A 22,541-nucleotide genomic window follows, 5' to 3' on the forward strand; every position below is an offset into this window, starting at 1 on the left:
TTCGTGAGAAACTTGTTGTGACAATAGCAGAAGTTAGGAGAGAAAATAACACTACGACATTTCTATCGTAACAATAGCAGAAGTTAGGAGACAAAATTAGACAGCGACATTCGCGAGAAACGTGTCGTGACAATAGCGTAAGTTAGGAGAGAAAGGAGGAGAAAACCCATGCTAGAGGCCTCAGCGCGGGTAAGCCACCCAGTGAGTCCAACATTACTGAAATTCAAAATATTATACTAAAATAAAAAATTAATAAAAAAAGGGGGTTGGTTCGAAAGTAGCAGGTTATTAAGGTTATAATGTAATTCCTATTTCCCGGTATTATCTAGTCAGCCAGGGACTTTTCCGCTCTACTACGGTGTGGTTACGTGACTGGTACGTTTGCAGTTCCTTCGATCTGTTCTGGACTGCAGTCTACACTGTAAAGAGAACGATGATAATAGAAAACCTTAACAACAAAAAAAAGTTTTTTATTTATATCAAATTTTATATTATTTCTTAGCCACGGTAATTTCCCTGAGCCAATGGTAATATGACATCCCTAATCGGGGTGCATATTTGTAAATACCAGACGCGTTACGCATTCGGGATATTAAATGTCTATATTGTTTTAAAGTTCAAAGATCGAAAACAAATAAATCAAAAAATACATGTATAATTAGATTAATTGCTTATTTTAATATAAATATTTGCTTCGTTCCTTTTCCATAATTGGTGGTTGAATTGGATATAAACAAAAAACATTGCTCAATACAGTAATAATTTAATAGGTAAATCGACAAAAATAACCCTCCGAACTTTAAAATATTAAGAGATAGGTAAAAACGGACTGTCAAGCAGTGTCGCACATTATTATTATACACGCGATTCTCCCGGTAGATTTACGTAATTTATTACTTTTGTTTCCTTTTCATATTATAAACTAACTTACTAACCATCACGCCGTTTCCCCGCAGGGATAGGCAGAGAGGACGGACCGCCAAACAACTCGGTCTTGGCACACACTCCTTGCCTCATTCACATTCAAACATCGTCTCATACATACTCTTCTATTGTTCTGACTCTTGACATGGCCCGACTCAAGTATCTGATTCACTTGGTCGTGGCATGTCTTCCTCGGGCGTCCCCGACTTCTGCTACCATTCACATTTGCATCGTATATTCTCCTTACACTCTTTTCTTCGCTCATTCGATCTACATGCCCAAACCATCTAAGCGTCCCTTTCTTGAACTTACTCATTACGCTTACATCAGCCTTGCACTCTTTGCGGATATCCTCATTCCTCACACGATCATACATGGTTTTACCACACATACGCCTCAGGGATCTCATTTCAACAGCATTCAATCTACTTTCATCCTTTTTTTGCCAGTTCCATGCCTCACTTCCATACATCAGGGTAGGTACCCGCACTCCATTGTGGACTGCTAACTTCGCTTCTTTGGACAATTTTTTGTTAGCGCCAGCTGCGTTCAGTCCTCCATTAATGGAGTTACCTGCATTTACTCTTCTTTCAATATCTCTGTCAGCCTTCCCATCTCTCGTAAACATGCTTCCTAAATACACAAATTCATCCACCTGCTCCAAGTATTCCTCATTCACAGCTATATTGCACACTGTTTTCGTACTTTCTCTTTCAAACACCATTACTTTAGACTTACTTACATTCATCATTAACTCATTCTTCACGCATACTTCGTTCATCCTAGACACGAGAGACTGCAGATCATCGATACTATTAGCAATCAGCACCGCATCATCAGCATACAACAGGCAACATACTTTCAAATTACTCAAATTCGCGCCCAATCCCACCTCTTTCAATTCTTGCATACAATTATCCATGTATAGATTGAATAACCACGGTGATATTACGCAGCCTTGTTTAACACCTTTTGTGATATCAAACCACCCCGTAAAACCACCGTTCACCCTAACACATGCAACGCTCCCCTCATATAGAGACGCAATTGCCTGAGTCAGATTCGCATTCACTCCATACTTGGACAACACCTTCCATAGCTTTTTCCTGTCGACTCGGTCGTATACTAATATTATTATATTATGATAATAATATTATAATAATAATATTATTATATTATAATATTCATATTATAATAGTATATATTTTATTCCTTTCATTTTCTACTAGTATATATACCTTTCTAATATCTTTAATTTTATTTTTTTAAAACTCTTAATGCCTTTTTAGACATTTTATAAGCACTTCATTCTTCCTTATACTACTTTATTGTATATTATTACATATAATTTCTTACTTTGACTTATTACTATACTACAGAATGCTACTTTTATTATATTTATATCTCATTATTTTTTCATACGTTTAACCTTACTTACTATTTACTGATTATACCATTATACTTACTATATTGCTGCATTCCTTATTTTGCTGTACTATTCTCTGTAAATTAGTATGTGAATGGCACATATTGTGCCGTATATGTGAAATAAATAAATAAATAAAAAGCTGACGTACCGTCATGAGGCGTCGTCGGGCATTTACCGAGCGCTGCTGAAATATCCCGAATGGATAATGCGTCTGGTATTTACGAAAATAAATTCAGGATATGTTGCGAGACTGGAGAGAGTAGCATATGATTTACAATATTCCCGAATAACTAAATAATGCAAGGGTCTCTTTAAAATGATTTACCTCTATTTTGGTCTAAAATAAACGAAATATTTATTATGCAATCATTTATTCATTATTTTTACAGTATGAACACGCATCTTAATTATAACACTGTTATCATTACTTTTAAGCTCTATTTACAAAAAAGTATTTGGTACATTCACAAATAATAAATTAATCAACGGGATAAATGATTTATATTTACTCGAAAACATTCTGTAAAATATTTAACATTTTTATGTTTTTTTGACGAAATAAACAAAGAATTCCAATAAAGTGAAAAGGAAAAAAAATGTACGAATTTTATTATCTGAAAAAATTCTAGCAAACAAACAAAAATTTTCAAAATGGGTAAACAAATAATGCGAGGCGTATAAAAAAATTACAATTTTTAAAGTATTTTTAATAGCAGTAGAATATTAAAATAATTTTATTAAGTGCTAAACGATGGATATTTTATAATTTTTACAGATGTTTTAAAACAGATTGACTTGTCAGGTAATCAGTACCTAGTTATTTGCTTAGTAAATTGATGATTTTCTAAGGTACGCCAACAACAAGCTGTACTCAAAGTTCTAGTTCTAACGGTTGTTTTAAAATAGAATTTCATATGCGGCGAGATTATCGACCTTTGATGGCTTTATAAGCCATAATAATAAAAAAAATTCAACACAAAAAACTTTTTTTTTAAAGGTGTAATTATTTCGCCACTTACTGAAAATATTTAAAATGGTGTTCCTATATTTTAAAATAGAAAAATTCTCGACAATCTTCTGTTATCATATTTTTTGTTTGTATGTTTATTTTACAGAAATCCATTTTAGTGTTCTAATATTATTTTGATCAAATGCCATTTTTTTTTAATACAAACTCTTTCGCATTTGAATGCTACTGTTAATACCCAGTTTCATACGAAATTCAAGAATACCTAATAGAAAATAAAAAAATGTAGTTGATTTAATAAATTAATTGAAACCAATTTTGTAACACGTTTTGCATTTTTTTAACAAAAAACTTTGTTACATATAAAAATTGACCAGTCAAGATTCAAAAGACCCCTTTCAAAACTATTCGTCAGGGGGTCATATTACACTTTTTTTTCACACTTTTTTGGAATTATTTTAACCCTTATAAAATCACTGCAAGCTCTGTCAAAATAAATATTTTAATATTTACATACACTTTTTTAAGTTATTTTTTATAACTCGTGTTGCTTTATTTTAACCTAACCAATTATTTTGAATGAAAAGAGCGAATGTTGAAATCAGATGAACGGTCAATATCCATAAGATCTTGCTTTCGAGGCCGGGTCTGCCGGGTGCGGAGCTTTTCACTAAAAGAAAGAGATAAAAAATTAGTTAGCAAATACATTAAATAAAATACTTTAGGAAGTACCTACACGGAGTAAAAAGACAACGGCTGACATATTAAAATCCTGTTAAGAACGTGATTGCAAGCTATTTCCTGATAAAATATTAACACAATGAGAATATATCGGAACACGTGTTCATGCAAAATGCAACAATATTAGGTTTTTTATGAACACATGTTCCGATATCCTCAAAACACATTCGCGTTTTACTGATAGTTTGCTGGGAAATCTGTCAATTCATTTGTTAAAGGCCTGTTGTCCCGTCTTTAACAGGAATTCGAATAATTTGGCCAGTTTTTTAATAACTTAGCAATCAATACATATCAATAACTAATAATTTTTCCGTTAGAATAATTCTTCAATAAATCAAAGAACATGTTATTTTATGCATTTGCATGCATTATTATGTTAAATTATGCTTAAAATGTAGGTATATTTATATGTATTCAAAATAAATTTTTACCCACTACCTCAACACAAGCTAGCCTAGTGAGGCAGGTTATGAGAACTCTCAACATTTTCTATTTGTTACGTACTACCTGTTGTTCTTGTATTATTATTTACTGTTGTTAATTCTATTTACTACCTAATTTACAAAAAAAGTGTATACTTTTGACACTTAACATGTATTTTTAGTTAAAGTTGAAATTTTCTTACATTAAGATATATTGTTATTATTTTTATTATTCTGAGAAATGCTTGAACTGTAAGCTTTGGCGTCAGGATTCTTAATTGAAAAGATTTTTCTGCGTGGAATGTTTAGGTCACAGTAACAATTTTTAAAACTTAGAACTTTAATTCTATTTTGAGTAGTAGATATTCGTAATTCCCTTTGATAATAAATAATAACTCGCGCCCACACGCAAACCAGCACAGAATTGCGAAGTACCATAATACATAAAGTTACCCTCAAAGGAATGCGGTAGTCACTAAGTAACACATCTGTAGACCAAATAAGCCACCTGATTATGGACACGAGATACTGAAGTAAACTAATGCACTTGCGTTCTAACAGAGGCTCCAGTGTAATCGCATCATTTCATGGTCGCATTATACAACAATTCTGCACCAAGAACCGCAAGGCTCAATAAACAGATTAAAATAGTTTTTCCAATATTGCGTAGGAAGGATTTTTTCACAGAAATTGAACAATTCATTAAATTTTAAAGTTTTAATTCAATTGGTCTGAATGTATATTCAAGTTCTGTTAATATTTCATCATGGGTCGGTTGTTTGTACCTTGGATTTTTTGTGCATTTATTTGATAATAACATAAAGTGAATAGGACTTTCAAAAAACTTGAATAGTATTCAAATTCGATGAATTGTTCAAATTCTCTCAACAAACCGTCCTTAGCAATGAACTTATAATTTTAGACAATATGAAAGATCTGAAAATAACAAACATCTCTGTATACCTGCATTCACTAATTAAAAATACGACGTTGAAATAAAACGTAGCATATTTACTCGACAATCAAATAAGTGTATAATTTACAAAGACCCAAGAAAGGCGAAAAAACTGCTTAGCAACGAAATGGATAAAAATTTAACAAAATTCAAAGAACTGAATAATTACCCAACTATCAAGAATGTAGGTAAATATATGTTTTTAAGCCTTAAATATTTAAAAATATCCATTTATTTGCACCAAAATAAAAGCTTTAGTTGAATAAATGATTATTTTATTAAACTGACAATTACTTCAAAGGATGACAAAGAAATGTACACAAAAGGCAAAAACATATTACAATTTTCCCATCACACGCGAGAACAAAGTATAAAATGTGAAATTATGGCCTTGTGTAATTATTTTTTCAAGAGAATTTAGTAAAGAATGGACAGTGAATCAACTGAAAATAAAATAATATACACCATGGAGCGACAAAATGCTTTAAATTATTAAGCGTGGCCCATAAGAAGCTAACTCTTTCGCTGCTTAGCTAAAAGCCAAAAGTGCGACCTATATCGTTTGAAAGTAATCTAGTTTGCTCACTTCACATGAAACCTTTCGCTTTTTGACCGTAGATATCCAATAACATCACTCTTTGCCACGTTACTATCTATCTCGCTTACACTTTGCACGCTATTCTACTCTCAATCCTACGTATATTTATGAAACCAGAAGAAGTAGTGGGTTTTTGATTTTTTTCGAACTTGGGTAATATTAAGTTCTCACGTAGGGAATAGTATAGATTTTTTTCCAGTAAGTTGTCCATAGTAATTAGATTTTCAGATGAAGAACTACTGACCAGTAAAAATAAAGTATTTTATAGTAATATTTGTACATCGCTTTGATTACGTTCTAATATCATTGAAACATAAGTGATAAGTGGTTTATTTATCTCAAACACCTTGTATTTTCTAATGACTTCTAAAAATGATTCAAAAGTGTTACAGATTTCCAGTTAATTTTTTTTCACTAACCCTACACAGGAGGCCTATAATGATATCCCTCGGGGCCTATGTCATCTTTGGGATTGTTTTGTGGAAGGGTCTTTTGAAGGAAACGAGGGATAAGACGTGCTGAGGAGAAAAGGGGCATGAGGGTGGCGTCAGCTTGTCCAGGAGTGACCTATGAATCTATCCCTCTAACTGCGATCCATGGCGATGGGTCAAGAGAAACCGGCCGAAGACCTCAAAACTGTGTCCCTCAACCGGCCTCTCCCGATCCCACCTGTCATTCAGTTGGTGGGCAGAAGCATTCGCCGTCAAGACCTGGACAAACCTCACCCCTGTGAACTCGAGCACCCCTTGTAAGTGACCAAACGTAGCGAACCACTCGGGGCGACTTATAGCAGTGGTGTTGGTTATCCAATAAATAGTTCCTCGGGCGACGGTACCCATACCCGCCACCAAAATTGAATTACTGCACCTTAACGTAATTTTCTTTCATCTGTGATATAGGTACCTACTATCTACATAGAGAACGGAGCTCTATTTGGGAACGGAACTTTGCTTACCCCATATTTATGAGCGCATTCTCGTTCAGAAGCGACGTGCGACGCCAGACCGTCTCACATCTTTTCTGAAGTGGATGCATTCGAATACGTTATTTCTACATTTTGTATTCTAAGCACTGCAGCAAGGGCGGGGTCAACCAATAAAAATTACATTATAGTATCGAAAAATTATTGTGATGTAGTTTCAAATTGCCGTCCCTGATGGTCAAGTCGGTATCGTTTTGTCTTTTCATACCATTCAATAGATTTAATAAGATGTGGTTGTCTCGTCGGTATCGTTTTGTCTTTTTATAATATTTAATAGATGTCATAAGTTGTGATTGAATGGTCGGTATCCTTTTGCATTTTTCACACTATTCAATAGATGTCATAAGTTGTGGTTATCTCGTCGGTATCATTTAGATTTGTCATACCTATTCAATAGATGTCATAAGTTGTGGTTGTCTTGTCGGTATCGTTTTGCATTTCATAGTATTCAACAGATGTCATAAGTTGTGATTGTCTCGTCGGTATTGTTTTGCTTTTTCATACTATTCAATTTTTTTTTATTTTTTTTTTTTATAGTGAATACCTCACAAGAGTCCCAACTGCTCCCGTCTGGAGCCAGTGAGACTATGGCATCCCCAATTGGGGGATGTTGTGAGGCTGAAGGTAAGTGGGGAAGGGAAAGAGGAAGGTGGGGAAGTACCTGGCTATTCAGATCTAGTCACTAAACACGGCTAAAGCCATTTGGAGCAACGTTTCAACTCTGAATGGTGGTCTTACACCAGGGCGATACTGGTAGTATCTTCCACTCTGGAACGTGCCGCAAATATACTATATATTATTTTAATTAATTAATTGTGAAATAACACAAATTAATCAAATAAAATTTATTTGCGCACGCCGGGTTTGAACCCGCGACCTTCGGAATGGCAGTCCAATGCGTTACCACTGGACTATGCCGGCCGTCAAATAGATGTCATAAGTCACAAGTGACTTGTGACCTACCCAAGAACAGCGCTTCCTTGTTGTCGATGAGCGGCGCGACCCGCTCTGACAGTGACTCGCGGTCCGCGGTCAGTAATGCCGCGGAGAGACGTGCAGTGCAGCGCGCGCGCAGGTCCGCGCCCCGCAGGTGCTGCGCGTGAAGCCGCATACGCAATCCCAGCGTGCTGGTCACCAGACCGTGGCGGTGCGTCATGAGCGTATAGCGCACGAGCTCCTCGGTATTTGTGACCTGCGGAATAGAAATTACTGTTTTCATTCACCTTAAAAAGGGCACGTTTTCGTAGTACTGTTTTATGTTTCAACTATCTTATTTAGTTAAAATTTTGTTTAGGGTGGTGCAAGAGTGAAAGGTTCTAAGGTTATAACCAAGTCAACTTTTTGAAATACTATCGTTGGAATTACCCTACAACTTGTACATCTTAACTTATACATCTCTGTTAGTGAAAAAGTTCGTATAAAAAACGAGATGTATGTCAAGTATTCTAAAACCGTTGTACATAAATGTCTTAGTTCCAAAGTTAAAGAATTAAGAAACTGAAGTATTGTGTAATTAATCCTTGAGTGCACAGTAAAATGATTCATTATTTAACATGAATTAATAATTATTATCAATATTCGCATATCCCTCATTGCAAAGCCTTCTACTTAACCGAATAAATATCCTTTGGTTTTCGGTCGTCAGAACATAATATATATCTGTTTTATTGAATACTATTTATACAAAAAAATGGTTTTTTACAAGCTTTTAATCTGTTTACCTTTTCATCATTGATGTACCAATGGAGTATAGAGGCTGGAAAAGATCTCCCTGAAGTACAGTTCAGGTTAAGAAGATCTCCTACATTGTAAAACTCCCTCTGACCACTAATATGGGGGCCATCTCTTGGCAAATCTGAAAAAAATGTATGCTTAAAAATGTGTTGTAAATTACGCGTAAAACCAGCCAAAATTATTAATTTCATAATAATATTAATCGTATTTAGCATATCAGCAAAAATTATGCAATTTACAAAATATTATTTTATTTAAACAAAAACACACGCACTGATTTTGCTGACCGATTGTCGACGGCCCCGGCTGGTGCGATTTGTACGACAAGAGTCCCGGCTCGGGACTGGTATAATGTAAGTGCGCTTTGTGTATTATATTTTCATATAAATTGCAGGCGTTGAAAACCGGCACGTGTGTCATTGCACTAAGGAACTGGCAGTTTCTAATGTTTTTCGATTTGTGATATGTATATAATCTCGTTTTATCGGTACGATCTATTTTCAGATTCGTTAACAGCACTGAAAATTTTATTTTGAAATTTCTTGATTTCACGTCTCATTTCACTCTTTTAAAGAAATTTTAATAAATTTAAATGTTTTTCTAGAAACGCCTATAGTTTATTTTTATTTCGAGAAGTTACATGGCTATAGTATAATGTAGCACTTAGTCAAGAATAATTTTTATTTGAGGTATAGAATTAGTTATTATGTATGTGATTCTCACAGACGACTTCCATGCGGCCCTCTCCGCTCGCAGAGGCAAAGCTGGGCGCCTCTGCTGATACCTCGCAGCGGTATATCCCTGAGGACTTCAGAGTCACCGCTTTCAATGTCACCCGCTTGTCGTCAGATTGTTGATCCTGCCAAACAAGAAAAACATAATGAGCTAAATAGCAACTTTCATGTCATCATCGGTAGCAAATATTCATCTGTCCAGAATATTTAGACACATATTTTATCTGAACTTCACACGGGTCCTGAGCTTTCCCTCAGAGTCTGTATTATTTCTAACAATGACAATAATTAATATTTGGAGTGACTTTTCAATGAGAATAAAAAGTGTGGTAAGACATGTGTCTTAAAGAGACCCATGTTGTGAGAAGACCCATGTTGGGGAAAATGCCAACCAAGTATTTCACAGTCGAACTTCTCAGCATTAAAACGAGTCATTAGCAATTAGAAAAAGCTGGTAACATATGGCATAAAACAATCGTTCTCTGAGGAGTACCAATTGTGAACTTAAATTGAATAAGCGCACTGACAGAGAGACTAAATATTTCTAATATTAATGTACCTATCAGAAGTTCAGAATAAAAGGCTTATTATTATTATTATTATTATTATACTGACAGAGAATATTCTACTTTGTGATACTTCGCTTAACAGGATGCAGAATGAAATTTCAAAGAATTCTTAGAAAGGTGGTCTGTGAACGATCTCGCAGAAAACTTATGCTCATAAAAATAAAAAATTCATTTAATGATTAAATAAATCATTCCTAAGAAAGAAATTGCGAAATGTCACCCTTTGGCAAAAAATTACCAAATGGCTTATTGACCTGGTAACGATAATCTGTACTTCATTTAGTAATATTAATACATTTTCTTTCTAATATAAATTCTAAACTTAAATAAAATAGAAATTCACAAACCAATAAATTTTTACAACGTTAAATTAACAAATAATAAAAAATACAAATAAAACGCGTCACAACTTAAAATTTTAAAACCCACATATTTATAGGTTGGGGGGGTCTTCCAAAACAATCAAGAAAGTATCACAAAAAATCATCAATTAAGTAATACTTAAACAAAATCGCTTTTTAAACTGTTTACAGTACCTACCAAATGTCGATGACGTATTTAAGCAAGCTTCCGTTATCAAAATGTGTAAAGACAAAAATATCACGAATTCCGCAAACTAATGAGAAATGGATATCAGCCATGAAAAATTACAATAATCTCCCTTCTAAATTGCGCTGTATTATCAACCAATAAGAACAAATCAATAAAATGAAGAAAAAAAAGTTATTTACAAAAAATTATATTTTATACCAAACAGATTATACCAAAGTAAGAAACGTGGCTCCCTTATCAGGCACAAGAGTTACTCTTTTTTGATAAAGTATAAACGGCCAATAAATAACTTAAAAACAATATACTCTCAAATATAAATGAACGATGTAATATTATAAATTATATTAGAATTTTTATTATGTATTTTATTATGCTTCCGATTTTGTTGTCCGGGTTAAATCTTCCCCATAGGAAAAACTAAACCCTTCCACTCACTTTTCCACAAATGATCAGCTAGTCAATCAACACTATGTAAGTGCATTATATAAGTAAAATAAATACAAAACAATACAAGAACAACAACACGTCAACTCACCAGATATCAAATGGGAAAAAAATTCCAGATATTTTCATATCAGAGGGTTCGGCTCGGTAGAACTTCTAACAGGGCCTATAAATCCTACTGATCCCTCAACATAAATATTTAAAAAATCTTTTGTTATCCTACATGTATTCAAAATGACCGACTTTTGCATCATTATATATAAATTTTTTGATAGATCTAATACGCCTAAATTTTTAATTATAGAGCTAGGTATAATGCCAGTAGCCGAAATAACGAATGGTAATATTTTTATAGTCTGAGAATGCCAAATTCTTTTTATTTCATTTCCTAAATCTGTGTATTTTCTTATTTTTTCGCTAACAGATTTTTGAATATTACAGGAATTTGGTATAGCGATATCAATGATATAAGTTATTTTTTTAATTTTGTCATGCTAACTATATCGGGTCTATTATGACTAATCGCTCGGTCTGTTAGTATAGTTTTATCATAATATATTTTATAAAATTCGTTTTCTAAAAATAAATTTGGTTCGTATTCATAATACGGTACTATATTACGGCAGTCAATCATGTTATGTTTAATTACCAAATTTTGGTGAATTATTTTTAAAACTTGATTGTGCCTAAATGTATACTCGGACGGTGCTAATATAGAACATCCCGATATAATATGTTCTATAGTTTTCGGAAAAGCCAAACATTTTCTACACAAATCATCAATTTGATTTGTATCTTTGATTATATGCTTTCTATAATTTTTAGTATTAATGACTATCCTGAATGGCAAGCATAAATCCTTCTATTTCTGCGCTCAACTCTCCAATACTCAACCATTTGTTTGACGAAAATTTGTCAACATACGTTTGGTTGAGATAATTGAAGTGTTTTGCGTGTAAAATTTTATTTGACCAGGAATCTAATAATTCCTGGTTGGGATTTATAAAAATGTTGGCATTCCCATCGTATAAATTTAAACGTGTAATATTTCTATCTGCCTTGCAAATTATTTTGTGCATTTCTGAGCTATGAGCTTTCCTATGGAAAAAAGTTCTTAGCATTTCTACCTGATTATGTTTCAAAGAAGTTATTTTGACTATACCTCTACCTCCTAAATTTCTTGGTAAATTAACTCGTTCTTTAGCTGAATTTGGATGATGGCAATTAAACTTTGTTAGGGTAGTTCTAATTAATCTTTCTAAGTTTTCTAAATCTTTCTTAGACCATTTAATTATGCCAAATGAGTTCGTTAATAGAGGTATTGCCCAAGTATTTATTGCTTTTACTAAATTTTTTGCAGATAGATTGCATTTTAAAATTTTCCTGATCCTAGTTTGAAATTTAATCATAATATCATTATTAATACTTGTATGGTCTAATCTATTTGATTGTGGGTATCCTGAATACTTATAAACCTCATCCCTTTTCATACTAGTAATTTGGAAATTTCTAAATATACTCTCGTCCCCATCTACAATTTTGCCTTTCTCTATATGGATCGTTCTACATTTATCTAAACCAAAAGTCATTTTGATATCATCTGAAAAGTTTTTAACTACCTCGATCATTTTCTCTAAATTTTGTTCAGAATTCGAAAATAATTTTATGTCATCCATATATAATAAATGCGAAATTGTACTACTCTCCCTTGTATTACCCTTAATTTTTATTCCAAACTTGCTTTTAATTAACATTTTAGATAGAGGATTCAATGCTAAGCAAAACCAAAGAGGACTCAATGAGTCTCCTTGAAAAATTCCTCTTTTAATTGAAATGCCCGGTATTACTATTTTCTTACCTTTTAAATTGATAAGTAAATTGGTATTCCAAAAGGACATAATGTTTTCCAAAAAGCTAATAATAATGGGGTTAATTTTATATATATTTAATACTTTGATCAGCCACGAGTGCGGGACACTATCGAAAGCCTTTTGGTAGTCTATATAGCAAGTATGTAAATTACGTTTTCGAGTTTGAATCTGTTTTAGAATTACAGAATCAATAACTAATTGTTCTTTACATCCCATATGTTTTCTGCGACAACCTTTTTGCTGTTCAGATAAAAAAAAATTTCATCTAAATGAGTATATATTAAATCTGTCAAGCAAGATGTTAAAATTTTGTATATTGTCGGTAAACATGTAATGGGTCTGTACTGAGAGGGATTATTAATATTTTCGCTTCTGGGCAACATATAAGTAATGCCTTTAGTTAGAAAATTTGGAAAATTTTGTGGTTGACTGACAAATTTTGAAAGATTTTTTGCCAAAAGAGGATGTAAAGTAGTTAGACGTTTGTACCAAAAATTATGTATCCAATCGCAACCCGTGGCTTTCTAATTATGAGTATTTTTAATAATTTTTGTTAACAATTCAACCGATATATTAGAAAAACTCATTTGTTCAATGCCTGAAAAATTGAGTTCTTCATTTTCTATCCAGGGACTTGATTCGTTATGTTTTATATCTTTACTCCAAATTTTAGTCCGAAAATCACGCATATCTGATTCAGATGGCAACGGAATATTATTATTCGAAATAATATTTTGTTTATCGTCAAGTTTGGAATAAAATATTTTTTTCATTTTTCTGAAATAATCTGTTATTATTTTTTTTATTATACGTATAATTATATCTTTTTAATCTACTAGCTTTTACGCCTAATTTTTGTTTTAATAAATCCAATAAATCATTGATTATATTTTCATTATTATGACTATCTATGTTATAACCAAATTTTCTCCCAATTTCATCTACATGTCTCAAAATTTTCCTACTTCTATTCCCATTTTTATATTCTATACTCTAGCTATGTTACTTCTTAAAAATACTACATCATTTTCTAATCTTATCTGCCATTCTGGTTTACTATAACTATATGATCTATCATCAGAGGATGATAATTTGATGCCTAACTTATTACAAACAGTAACAGCACTAGCATATACTATTGTATGAAGATCTAAAAAACTAATTTCGTCAAAAATGATTTTTGGTAAAATTATGTTATTTAATTCAAAAATTAATTTAGATAATTTCTTTGACGTATGCAATTTTGGTAATTTTGGTCTAACTGTTGGTTCTACATCAATATATCTGTTTATATTATTATGAAGTAAGTTGGCTAATTCTATTACATTATCATCAACAAAGTTTAAGTTTGCAATGTTGATTTCCCTAAGATTATAAATAACGTCTAAGTTATTTGAATCTACTGTAATATCATTGGACATTTCGACTAGAATATTATCCAAACTATCTACATTCAATGTATCTGATATGACATTACTTGTGTTAATTTGTTCTAAATTATTTCCCATTTGCAATCTAACTGCTATTTCTCTTTTAATCTGTTCTAATGTGACTACAGGAATTAAATTATTTTTGAAAATTGCTCGCTTTTGGTCTGCTAATCTTATTCCTGTTCGTTTACTTGGGCAATCGGATAATTTTGTGAGAAAAGTGAATGTAATTTTTTCCTATATAACAACATATCTGTTTCTAGTTTGGTTACATAAAAATATGAACGAACAATGAACATATTATTAACATATTATTTATTACAATTTTGATTATAAGATATATTACAATTTTAAAAATAAAAAAATTTATTCCTTAGAACTTTATACTATTTATTTTTTTGGTTTTAGGCATTTCACCCTGAAAAGAGTAACTTTATATTATATTGTCTAACTAGTCATTATTATCGAGCAGGCAGACTTAACGGCTACTTCATCTTACTTAACTTACATGTACTTCAATTTATAACCTTTTTTAGGAAATGGGCGTCAATAGCCTGACAAAATTTTAAAATCTCCTACTACCACCAAAATAAGTGGAAAATTTTGCTTGTGTCGTGATGGAGAAATGAGCCCGCTGAGGAATTGAACTTACGACGTCGATGTCATGATACCATCTCACGCACTGGCCGGTAAAATAAATGATTTATTATATTTTTCAAATACAAGTGTAATGTAAATAAATAGTTAAAAAAATATTAGAATGTGTTAAATAACAATGGTCGATAGAATTTTTATTAAACTCATAGTTAAGCTCAAATAACCTAATCCCAAAACGACCTAGGGCTAAGGGGATATTAAATTATGCTTCGTTCGCACTACAACATGGATTAATTTTGTTTTATTGCTGTATTACAATTTTAAATTTCTTCGAAGATATTTATGAAATATTAGTAAACAAAAGAATTTATGAGTATTACTTTACTTTTTAACTGTTTGATGAATCATATTGAGTCTTGGATAAATACAAACATTTATTTGCCGTAAAATCCGACCTGCTGTAACATCTGACCTGATGTAACTTAACATTTTTAATTTAATTTTTTTTTATATTTTTCAATCATACCTTTTGAATTGTAATTCAGTAAACACTGATTTTTTTTTATTTTTTCAATTTTATTTTCTAATCTTCTACAAAGATAATGTTTGTATGTGAGTAAAATTTTAACTGTTAATAAACACAATTATACCCACGAACTGGCGATGCCTATGTTTGATTTTTTTTGGTTAATCTGCTAAATGTATTATTTTTTTACTTTTTAACTGTTTATATAAAAAAAGTTTTTCCTTTATTAAAAAAATTATACCAATGTATGTACCAGAAAAATTATTAGTAAAAAAATAGATCCAGATTACTTTTTTAGTCCTCCTCACTGGTAGATTCTGTACTGAGGGGGACTAGGTTATGGATAGAGGGTTTTCAGCGACTTCTGTGATACACTGTTTTTCAGATACATCTATGATGATATTTTAAAAATACTAGTCAGTTTTTTTTGTTAATTCCCAAAGCCAAGATATTAGATTATTATTTTTTTATTCATAACAATATATTTGAATACAGTTTTTTACATTCTTTTCGACTACCACACTAGACACATGTCCGTATTATGATTAAAGGTAGTATTACACTTAGATGTTTTACTTGACTATTTGCCTCTAGTTTTATAATTTATTTATCGATTCCCCTTGGCCCGGAGACCTATCGGTCTTCGGCCCTTTAATTAGCGTCATAGTTTGTAGTTGGAAGCCCACTTAATTTGGTATCCGTTTCACTCACTGCACTACCTACACGTGCGGTAACAATAACGTGCCGATGACATCGCGAACAGCGCGGCGGACACAACCGTTGCGTGTGACAGTTGGCGCACTACTTTGCCCGCTCCATTTATTCCCCGGCGGGATTGATGAGGTTCACACGACGCGACGCCTGAGGCCCTAGAATGGCTCACAGACCTAGATGTCCCCCTCTGACCCCCCCACCATACGAAAGAAGTTTTATAATTATGTGAGGTGTTTGCTTCTTTGTCTTTTTGAGGGAATTAACCAGGGTAAGATTCACTTGTTCAATTTCCTGTCTAAAATTCCTTCTGTACATCAGTGTCTTCTGAAATGAAATAGGCCACAAGGTAATCGAGACTTGCTTTTCGGGGTGAAGTAAACATTAAAGCGTGTACTTTTTTAATATTATGATCTGTTGTATTCACGATTTTAATCATAATCATACAAATTTTGTTACTTATTTAACTTCTGGAACTAACTAACTAACCATCACGCCATTTTCCCGAAGGGTAGGCAGAGAGGACGGACCACCAAAAAACTCGGTCTTTACAGACACTCCCTGCCTCATTCACATTCATACATCGTCGCTTACATACTCTTCTATTATTCGGACTCCTGACATGGCCCAACTCAAGTATCTGATTCACTTTATCGGGACATATCTTCCTCTTCCTCGGGCGTCCCCAACTTCATCTACCACTCTCCTTAACTCTCCTTTCTTCGTTCATTCGCTCTACATGCCCAAACCATCTGAGGATCCCATTGTTAATCTTACTGATTACGCTTATATTAATTAGACTTGCGTTCTTTTGTGGATCTCCACATTACTTACACGATCATACATGGTTTTACCACACAAACGCCTCAAGGATCTCATTTCTACAGCATTAACTTCTTATTCGACAATATTAGAGAACTAGGCAAAGCAAAATGGGGTAGGTTAGGAGAAGAGGAACGGAATGAGCAAATTGAGAATTAATATATGATTTAAGATTTTCACGGCCAAAAGTATTTTTGTTATTTGTTTTTGGGGTGTTATGCCGTGTTGCGCTTACTCCTTCTTTAGCCAACGTTTCGGACAGAATTGCAGTGTCCATCATCAGGGCAGATAACACATCTGCCCTGGGTTTGGGATTTGGATTGGGTTTCATGAGGACTTAGGATTTTGAGGATTGAGTTTCATTAGGACTTAGGATTTTGAGGATTGAGTTTCATTAGGACTTAGGATTTTGAGGATTGAGTTTCATTAGAACTTAGGATTTTGAGGATTGAGTTTCATGAGGACTTGGGATTTCGAGGATTGAATTTCATGAGGACTTGGGATTTTGAGGATTGAGTTTCATGAGGATTTAGGATTTTGAGGATTGAGTTTCATGAGGACTTAGGATTTTGAGGCATGAGTTTCATGAGGACTTAGGATTTTGAAGATTGAGTTTCATGAGGACTTGGGATTATGAGGATTGAGTTTTATGAGGACTTGGGATTTTGAGGATTGAGTTTCTTGAGGACTTAGGATTTTGAAGATTGAGTTTCATGAGGACTTGGGATTTTGAGGATTGAGTTTTATGAGGACTTGGGATTTTGAGGATTGAGTTTCATGAGGACTTAGGATTTTGAGGATTGAGTTTCATGAGGACTTGGGATTTTGAGGATTGAGTTTCACGAGGACTCAGGACATCAGGGCAGATGTGTTAACATTAATGGAATGGACACTGCAATGCTGTCCGAAACGTTGGTTAAAGAAAGAGTTAGCGCAACACGGCATAACACCCCAAAAACAAATAACAATAATGGGAATTAATATATTTGCAAATTATTCATTGTCCCCATGAATACCTACATTATTCAATCATTATCATCAACAGATTTATTCTACATTATAATGCAAATTTATGCTTTGACCGCGAACAGTGATTTCAAATTATATAACCGTTCACTATGGCCTTATTATTTAATGCGATTTAGGTTTCGAATCAAAGTAAAAAATAATACACAAATACTGTACATAATTAGCGAGCTCAACAAGTAGGTATTTGGAAATGAGATACGCTAATTAAATACAGCAGATATTTCGATATTTGTAATATTAAGTCAATAAACCCTCAAATAATAATTATTACGGAGATAATAGAATAAATAAATTAAAAATGTGTATTTTTTAAAATAATCCCATATTATCGGTTACGTGTAACTTGTAAATATAATATGATCTAATTACATCCACCTACATCCGATATTTTTTACGTTGAAAAATGATGTAGGCGTTGGATATGTTGTTGTTAACTGTTAAATTCCCTTGCCATTAGAATTCATATTATATTTTATTTTTATTTCAACACATCCTTTTTCTTACGAAAAAATCTCTGAAAAATCATAATACTAAAATAAAAACCAGGTGCGTACTGGTAAGAACTTTATTGCGTTAAGTACATACTCGTTTACTTACATACATACTTGATAATAAAATAAGAAAGAAAAAAACTTTTTTGGAATAACTTATTGAGTAAAACCATAATTGTTTTTTTGTATGTGTGAAACTGCACAAGAGTCCTGACTGCTCCGAACAGTCTAGAGCAGTGAGATTATGGTATCTCCAATTAGGTTATGTTGTGAGGCTGAAGGTAGTGGGGAGAGGAAGAAGATGGAAAAGAGGAAGATCTAGGCATCAAACACTGCCAAAGCCATTTTAAGCAACCTTTAATTTCTGAATGGTGGTATTACACCATGGCTTTGTAATAATTAATCATTGAAGACAATATTAACGACTCTCAAATAAAAAAAAATTGAAACAGAAAAATCAGGAAAAGATTCGGTCGTATCTACGGATTGAACTCAGTACCTCAGCCTTACCGGGGTTTCGCTCTACCACTGAGCTAATTCGACCCTATCGGTCTTATTTAACTGTAATATACTTCGACTAGTAGCTACCAACATAATCTTAATTTTCTTAACGCACATTTTATCGGCTGCTATCTTTATATCTGATTACAAGTTCGATCCAAACTAAATGCAGCTAGATAGTGTAATCGATAAATACATCCATTTTTATGTATGTACAGTTAAATATGACCAAAAGGGATATGATCGAATTAGCTCAGTGGTAGAGCAACCCCTGGATGCGATCGAATATTTTTCAGATTTTTATGTTTCACATTTTTCGTTGAAGAGTCGTTAATATTGTCTCCAACGATTAAATACGAAAAATATTCATCCTTATACGAATAGTTATTCAAATATCTGTGTGTTTTTATATTTACAACGGTATTATATAAATATTCAATACGAATATGATAATAAAGTCAACTCTATTAAAAAAATCTAAACGATCAAATATAAATTAGTGTAAACCTTTTACAAACTTTACACTGTGCATGGTATACCCAGAGAGAAGGTGAAAGGTTTAAAACAATGTTTATTATATAATTTTAATTGTTCTATTGGATATTCCAGTCCGCCCAACGTGTTGTTCTCGTAAACATACAAATATGTCTTACTTAGGGAAAACTGATTGAGGTAAAAAAAGCCATCTTTTCACCCGATACCCTCGTTTTATCTAATACTAGCAGTACGCCTCTCTCAACACTGGAAGCACCCCAGTAAGACAGGCGTAGGGCATTGAAACCGCAATATTAATAAAGATAAAAAAACGTGTTCAAAAATCACTACATGGGCTCTTTGTTAGTAAGCTTTCCAAAACGGTAAAAAAAATTCTTGAGTTTATTTTCAATAATTTATTAAGAAACTAATTAATTCCCCGTTTGAAGAACTCATTAGGGATGATGCAAAGAATGATATGGAACGATTGTTACCTACATAAGAGTATATTTTTAAGTTCGTCATTTTACTACAGAGTAAATTTTATTTTGGCAAAAGCAAACCTACCAAATTTTATCCCTTCTTATTAAAATGAAAGCCTCCGACTATTTACATAATAATATATCTAAGGTGTTTCCTCTGCCATAGAACCTTCAGCAAACAGGATATGTTTATTAAAGCAAGCAACTTACACTGTGGCAGGCAGGATATAATTAAGTAAGCAAACTATATCGTGGCAAGTAGACTACGCAAAACCGAGGAAGCTTTAGTAAAATATTGTTTTCAAACTACAATGCTTTCACACATGTTTATAAAAATTTTCTGACTCTAAATGACAATAATACATGTTAGTTTAATTCTGTTAACAATTTATTGGTCCTTCTTCAGTTTTTCTGAAAAAATCTGCGCGTTTAATTGCAGTCCATACTTTGTAATTATATTTCGAATTTTTATCTCATTTGTTCTTTCTGTTATTTACTAATTTCATATGTTTAAATATATGTAAATTAATCACCATTCATTTTTCATTTCATGATTTCAAAAGTTATATTTGATTTATGAGATTTTCTGATAAAGGAATGACTAGTAAAATAGAATGCTTAACCCAATGAAATGATTACGACTAGTAAAATGGAGTGTTTAACCTAATGAAAGAATTTCGACTAGAAAAATGGATAGTTTTTTTACATTAGCCCCACACCAGAGGACTTGAGGAAAATAATTTCCCTCAGGTTCTATGTCATCTTTGGGGATGCTGTGTAGGGGGTATTTTTCAGGAAAAGAAAGGAATTTCTGGGAAAGGAAAGAGGGATGTGTGTATATAGGAATCTAGGGATCAGTGTGCCCAGGAGTGACGGACGTATAATCTAACAAAATGAAAGAATTCCAACTAGTAAAATAGAGTGCTTAACCCAATGAAATGATTCTGACTAATAAAGTGGAGTGTTTAACCCAATTAAATGATTCTGACTAGTAAAGTGGAGTATTTTACCCAATGAAATGATTCCAACTAGTAAAATGGAGTGTGTAACCCAATTAAGGGATTCCGAAAAGTAAAATAGAGTGCGTAAACAAATGAAAGGATTCTGACTACTAAAGTGGCGTGCTTAACCCAACGAAATGATTTCGACTGGAAAACGGAGTGCGCAACCCGATGAATGGATTCCGACTAGAAAAATGGAGTGTTTAACCCAATGAAAGGATTCCTTTTCCAGGAATTTATTTTCTGGCGAAGAATAATAATGAAAAAATTTTATTTAGCCTTCGCGGGAAAACGCCCCATGGAAGCTGAACAACAACAACTAAAAGCAACAATCATGTTTTCATCGCCTGTATTTTAAGTGGCTGATCCGATTATACTTGCCATTGACCTCTGATAATTTTTATTTATTCACAGTTTTAAACTCTTAAGGAAGAAATACGGGTATTAATATAATCACTTTATCCATACAAACTTTTAACCAAACTTCAACATTTTTTATACGCAATTGCTCAGAGTTTTGAATGACATGTATTGTTTTTTTCAAATAAGCTAATGAGTTTCTTCTTGCTTCGGTCCCTTCGTGTATTTATCGATCGAGATTACACAAAATGACGAGAAATAACATTTTGGAATAGTAGTTATTCTTTTCATGCTAGGAGTTAAATCACGTTCATACGCAGAGATCAGGTAAAATATGCTAGGTTTATCTAATCGAAATTCGTAATATGAATCGGATTCTCACATTTTTTCATCGTTTCGCGACATGTTGTGAAGTCCGCAGTATTTTAATAAAATTTCCCTTCTGTCGAGTATTTCTACCTCTCTCGGTGTTCGAATCCATCTCACTCCATCCATCGTATTCTATATATAGTTTGTTGAGAAGTTTAATTATATTGGGCTATAGACATTATTAAATGGTACTTTTGTAAACGCATTATGTACGCAAGATATGTCATTCTACTTTTTATACTTTGTAGGCATGTTTGTTTACTTAAAATATCGCTTTGAGAATGTCATTCTACGTATTGTACTTCGTAAGCATGTTTGTTTATTTATCTATACCTATCGTACCTACGCTTCGATATTCATTGTAAGCATGTTTGTTTACATACCTAAACCTATCGTACCTACGATACGATATTCATTCTAAGCATGTTTGTTTACATACCTATACCTATCGTACCTACGGTACGATATTCTTTGTAAGCACGTTTGTGTACAATGTGTATATACCTATCGTACAGTGGCGGCTTGAGCACTTCTTCGTGGGGACTGACATTTTTTACAAGTAGCGTACTGAAATCTTACTAACCGGAGAAAATAATAGAAACATTTTCCAACAAAAACGTTCATGGAAAAGTCGTATCTGAACACAAAATAAATTAAAATGGATATAGGTATGTACAAATTTATAACATATATCGTCGAACTTAATTTGACTGAAGAAAAAAAGTACAGAAAAAAGGTACAAAATTTTTTTAAAAAAAAGGTTGATATAATCTTTTCAATCAATATTAATTTAAACTAATTCTACCTTATTTGCACTATAGAAACT

The 22,541-nt window shown here is 32.8% G+C and overlaps 1 protein-coding gene across 1 annotated transcript in view; it reads right to left on the reverse strand.

Moving 5' to 3' along the window:
- Positions 1-2,915: 2,915 nt before the first annotated feature.
- LOC149426790 (uncharacterized) overlaps positions 2,916-22,541 on the reverse strand; it is a 64,846-nt gene continuing 45,220 nt past the window's right edge. Inside the window, exons 3-6 of the mRNA XM_089638469.1 lie at positions 9,476-9,611; positions 8,740-8,873; positions 7,982-8,210; positions 2,916-3,990 (exon numbers count right to left, since the gene is read on the reverse strand). Coding sequence (XP_089494595.1) covers positions 3,878-3,990; positions 7,982-8,210; positions 8,740-8,873; positions 9,476-9,611 — 612 coding nt within the window. The 3' untranslated portion in view covers positions 2,916-3,877. The remainder of the gene's footprint in view (positions 3,991-7,981; positions 8,211-8,739; positions 8,874-9,475; positions 9,612-22,541) is intronic.

Source organism: Hesperophylax consimilis, chromosome 1, assembly GCF_061612785.1.
Source record: "Hesperophylax consimilis isolate HC1 chromosome 1, BYU_Hcon_1.0, whole genome shotgun sequence".
In the NCBI taxonomy this organism is placed as follows: domain Eukaryota; kingdom Metazoa; phylum Arthropoda; class Insecta; order Trichoptera; family Limnephilidae; genus Hesperophylax; species Hesperophylax consimilis.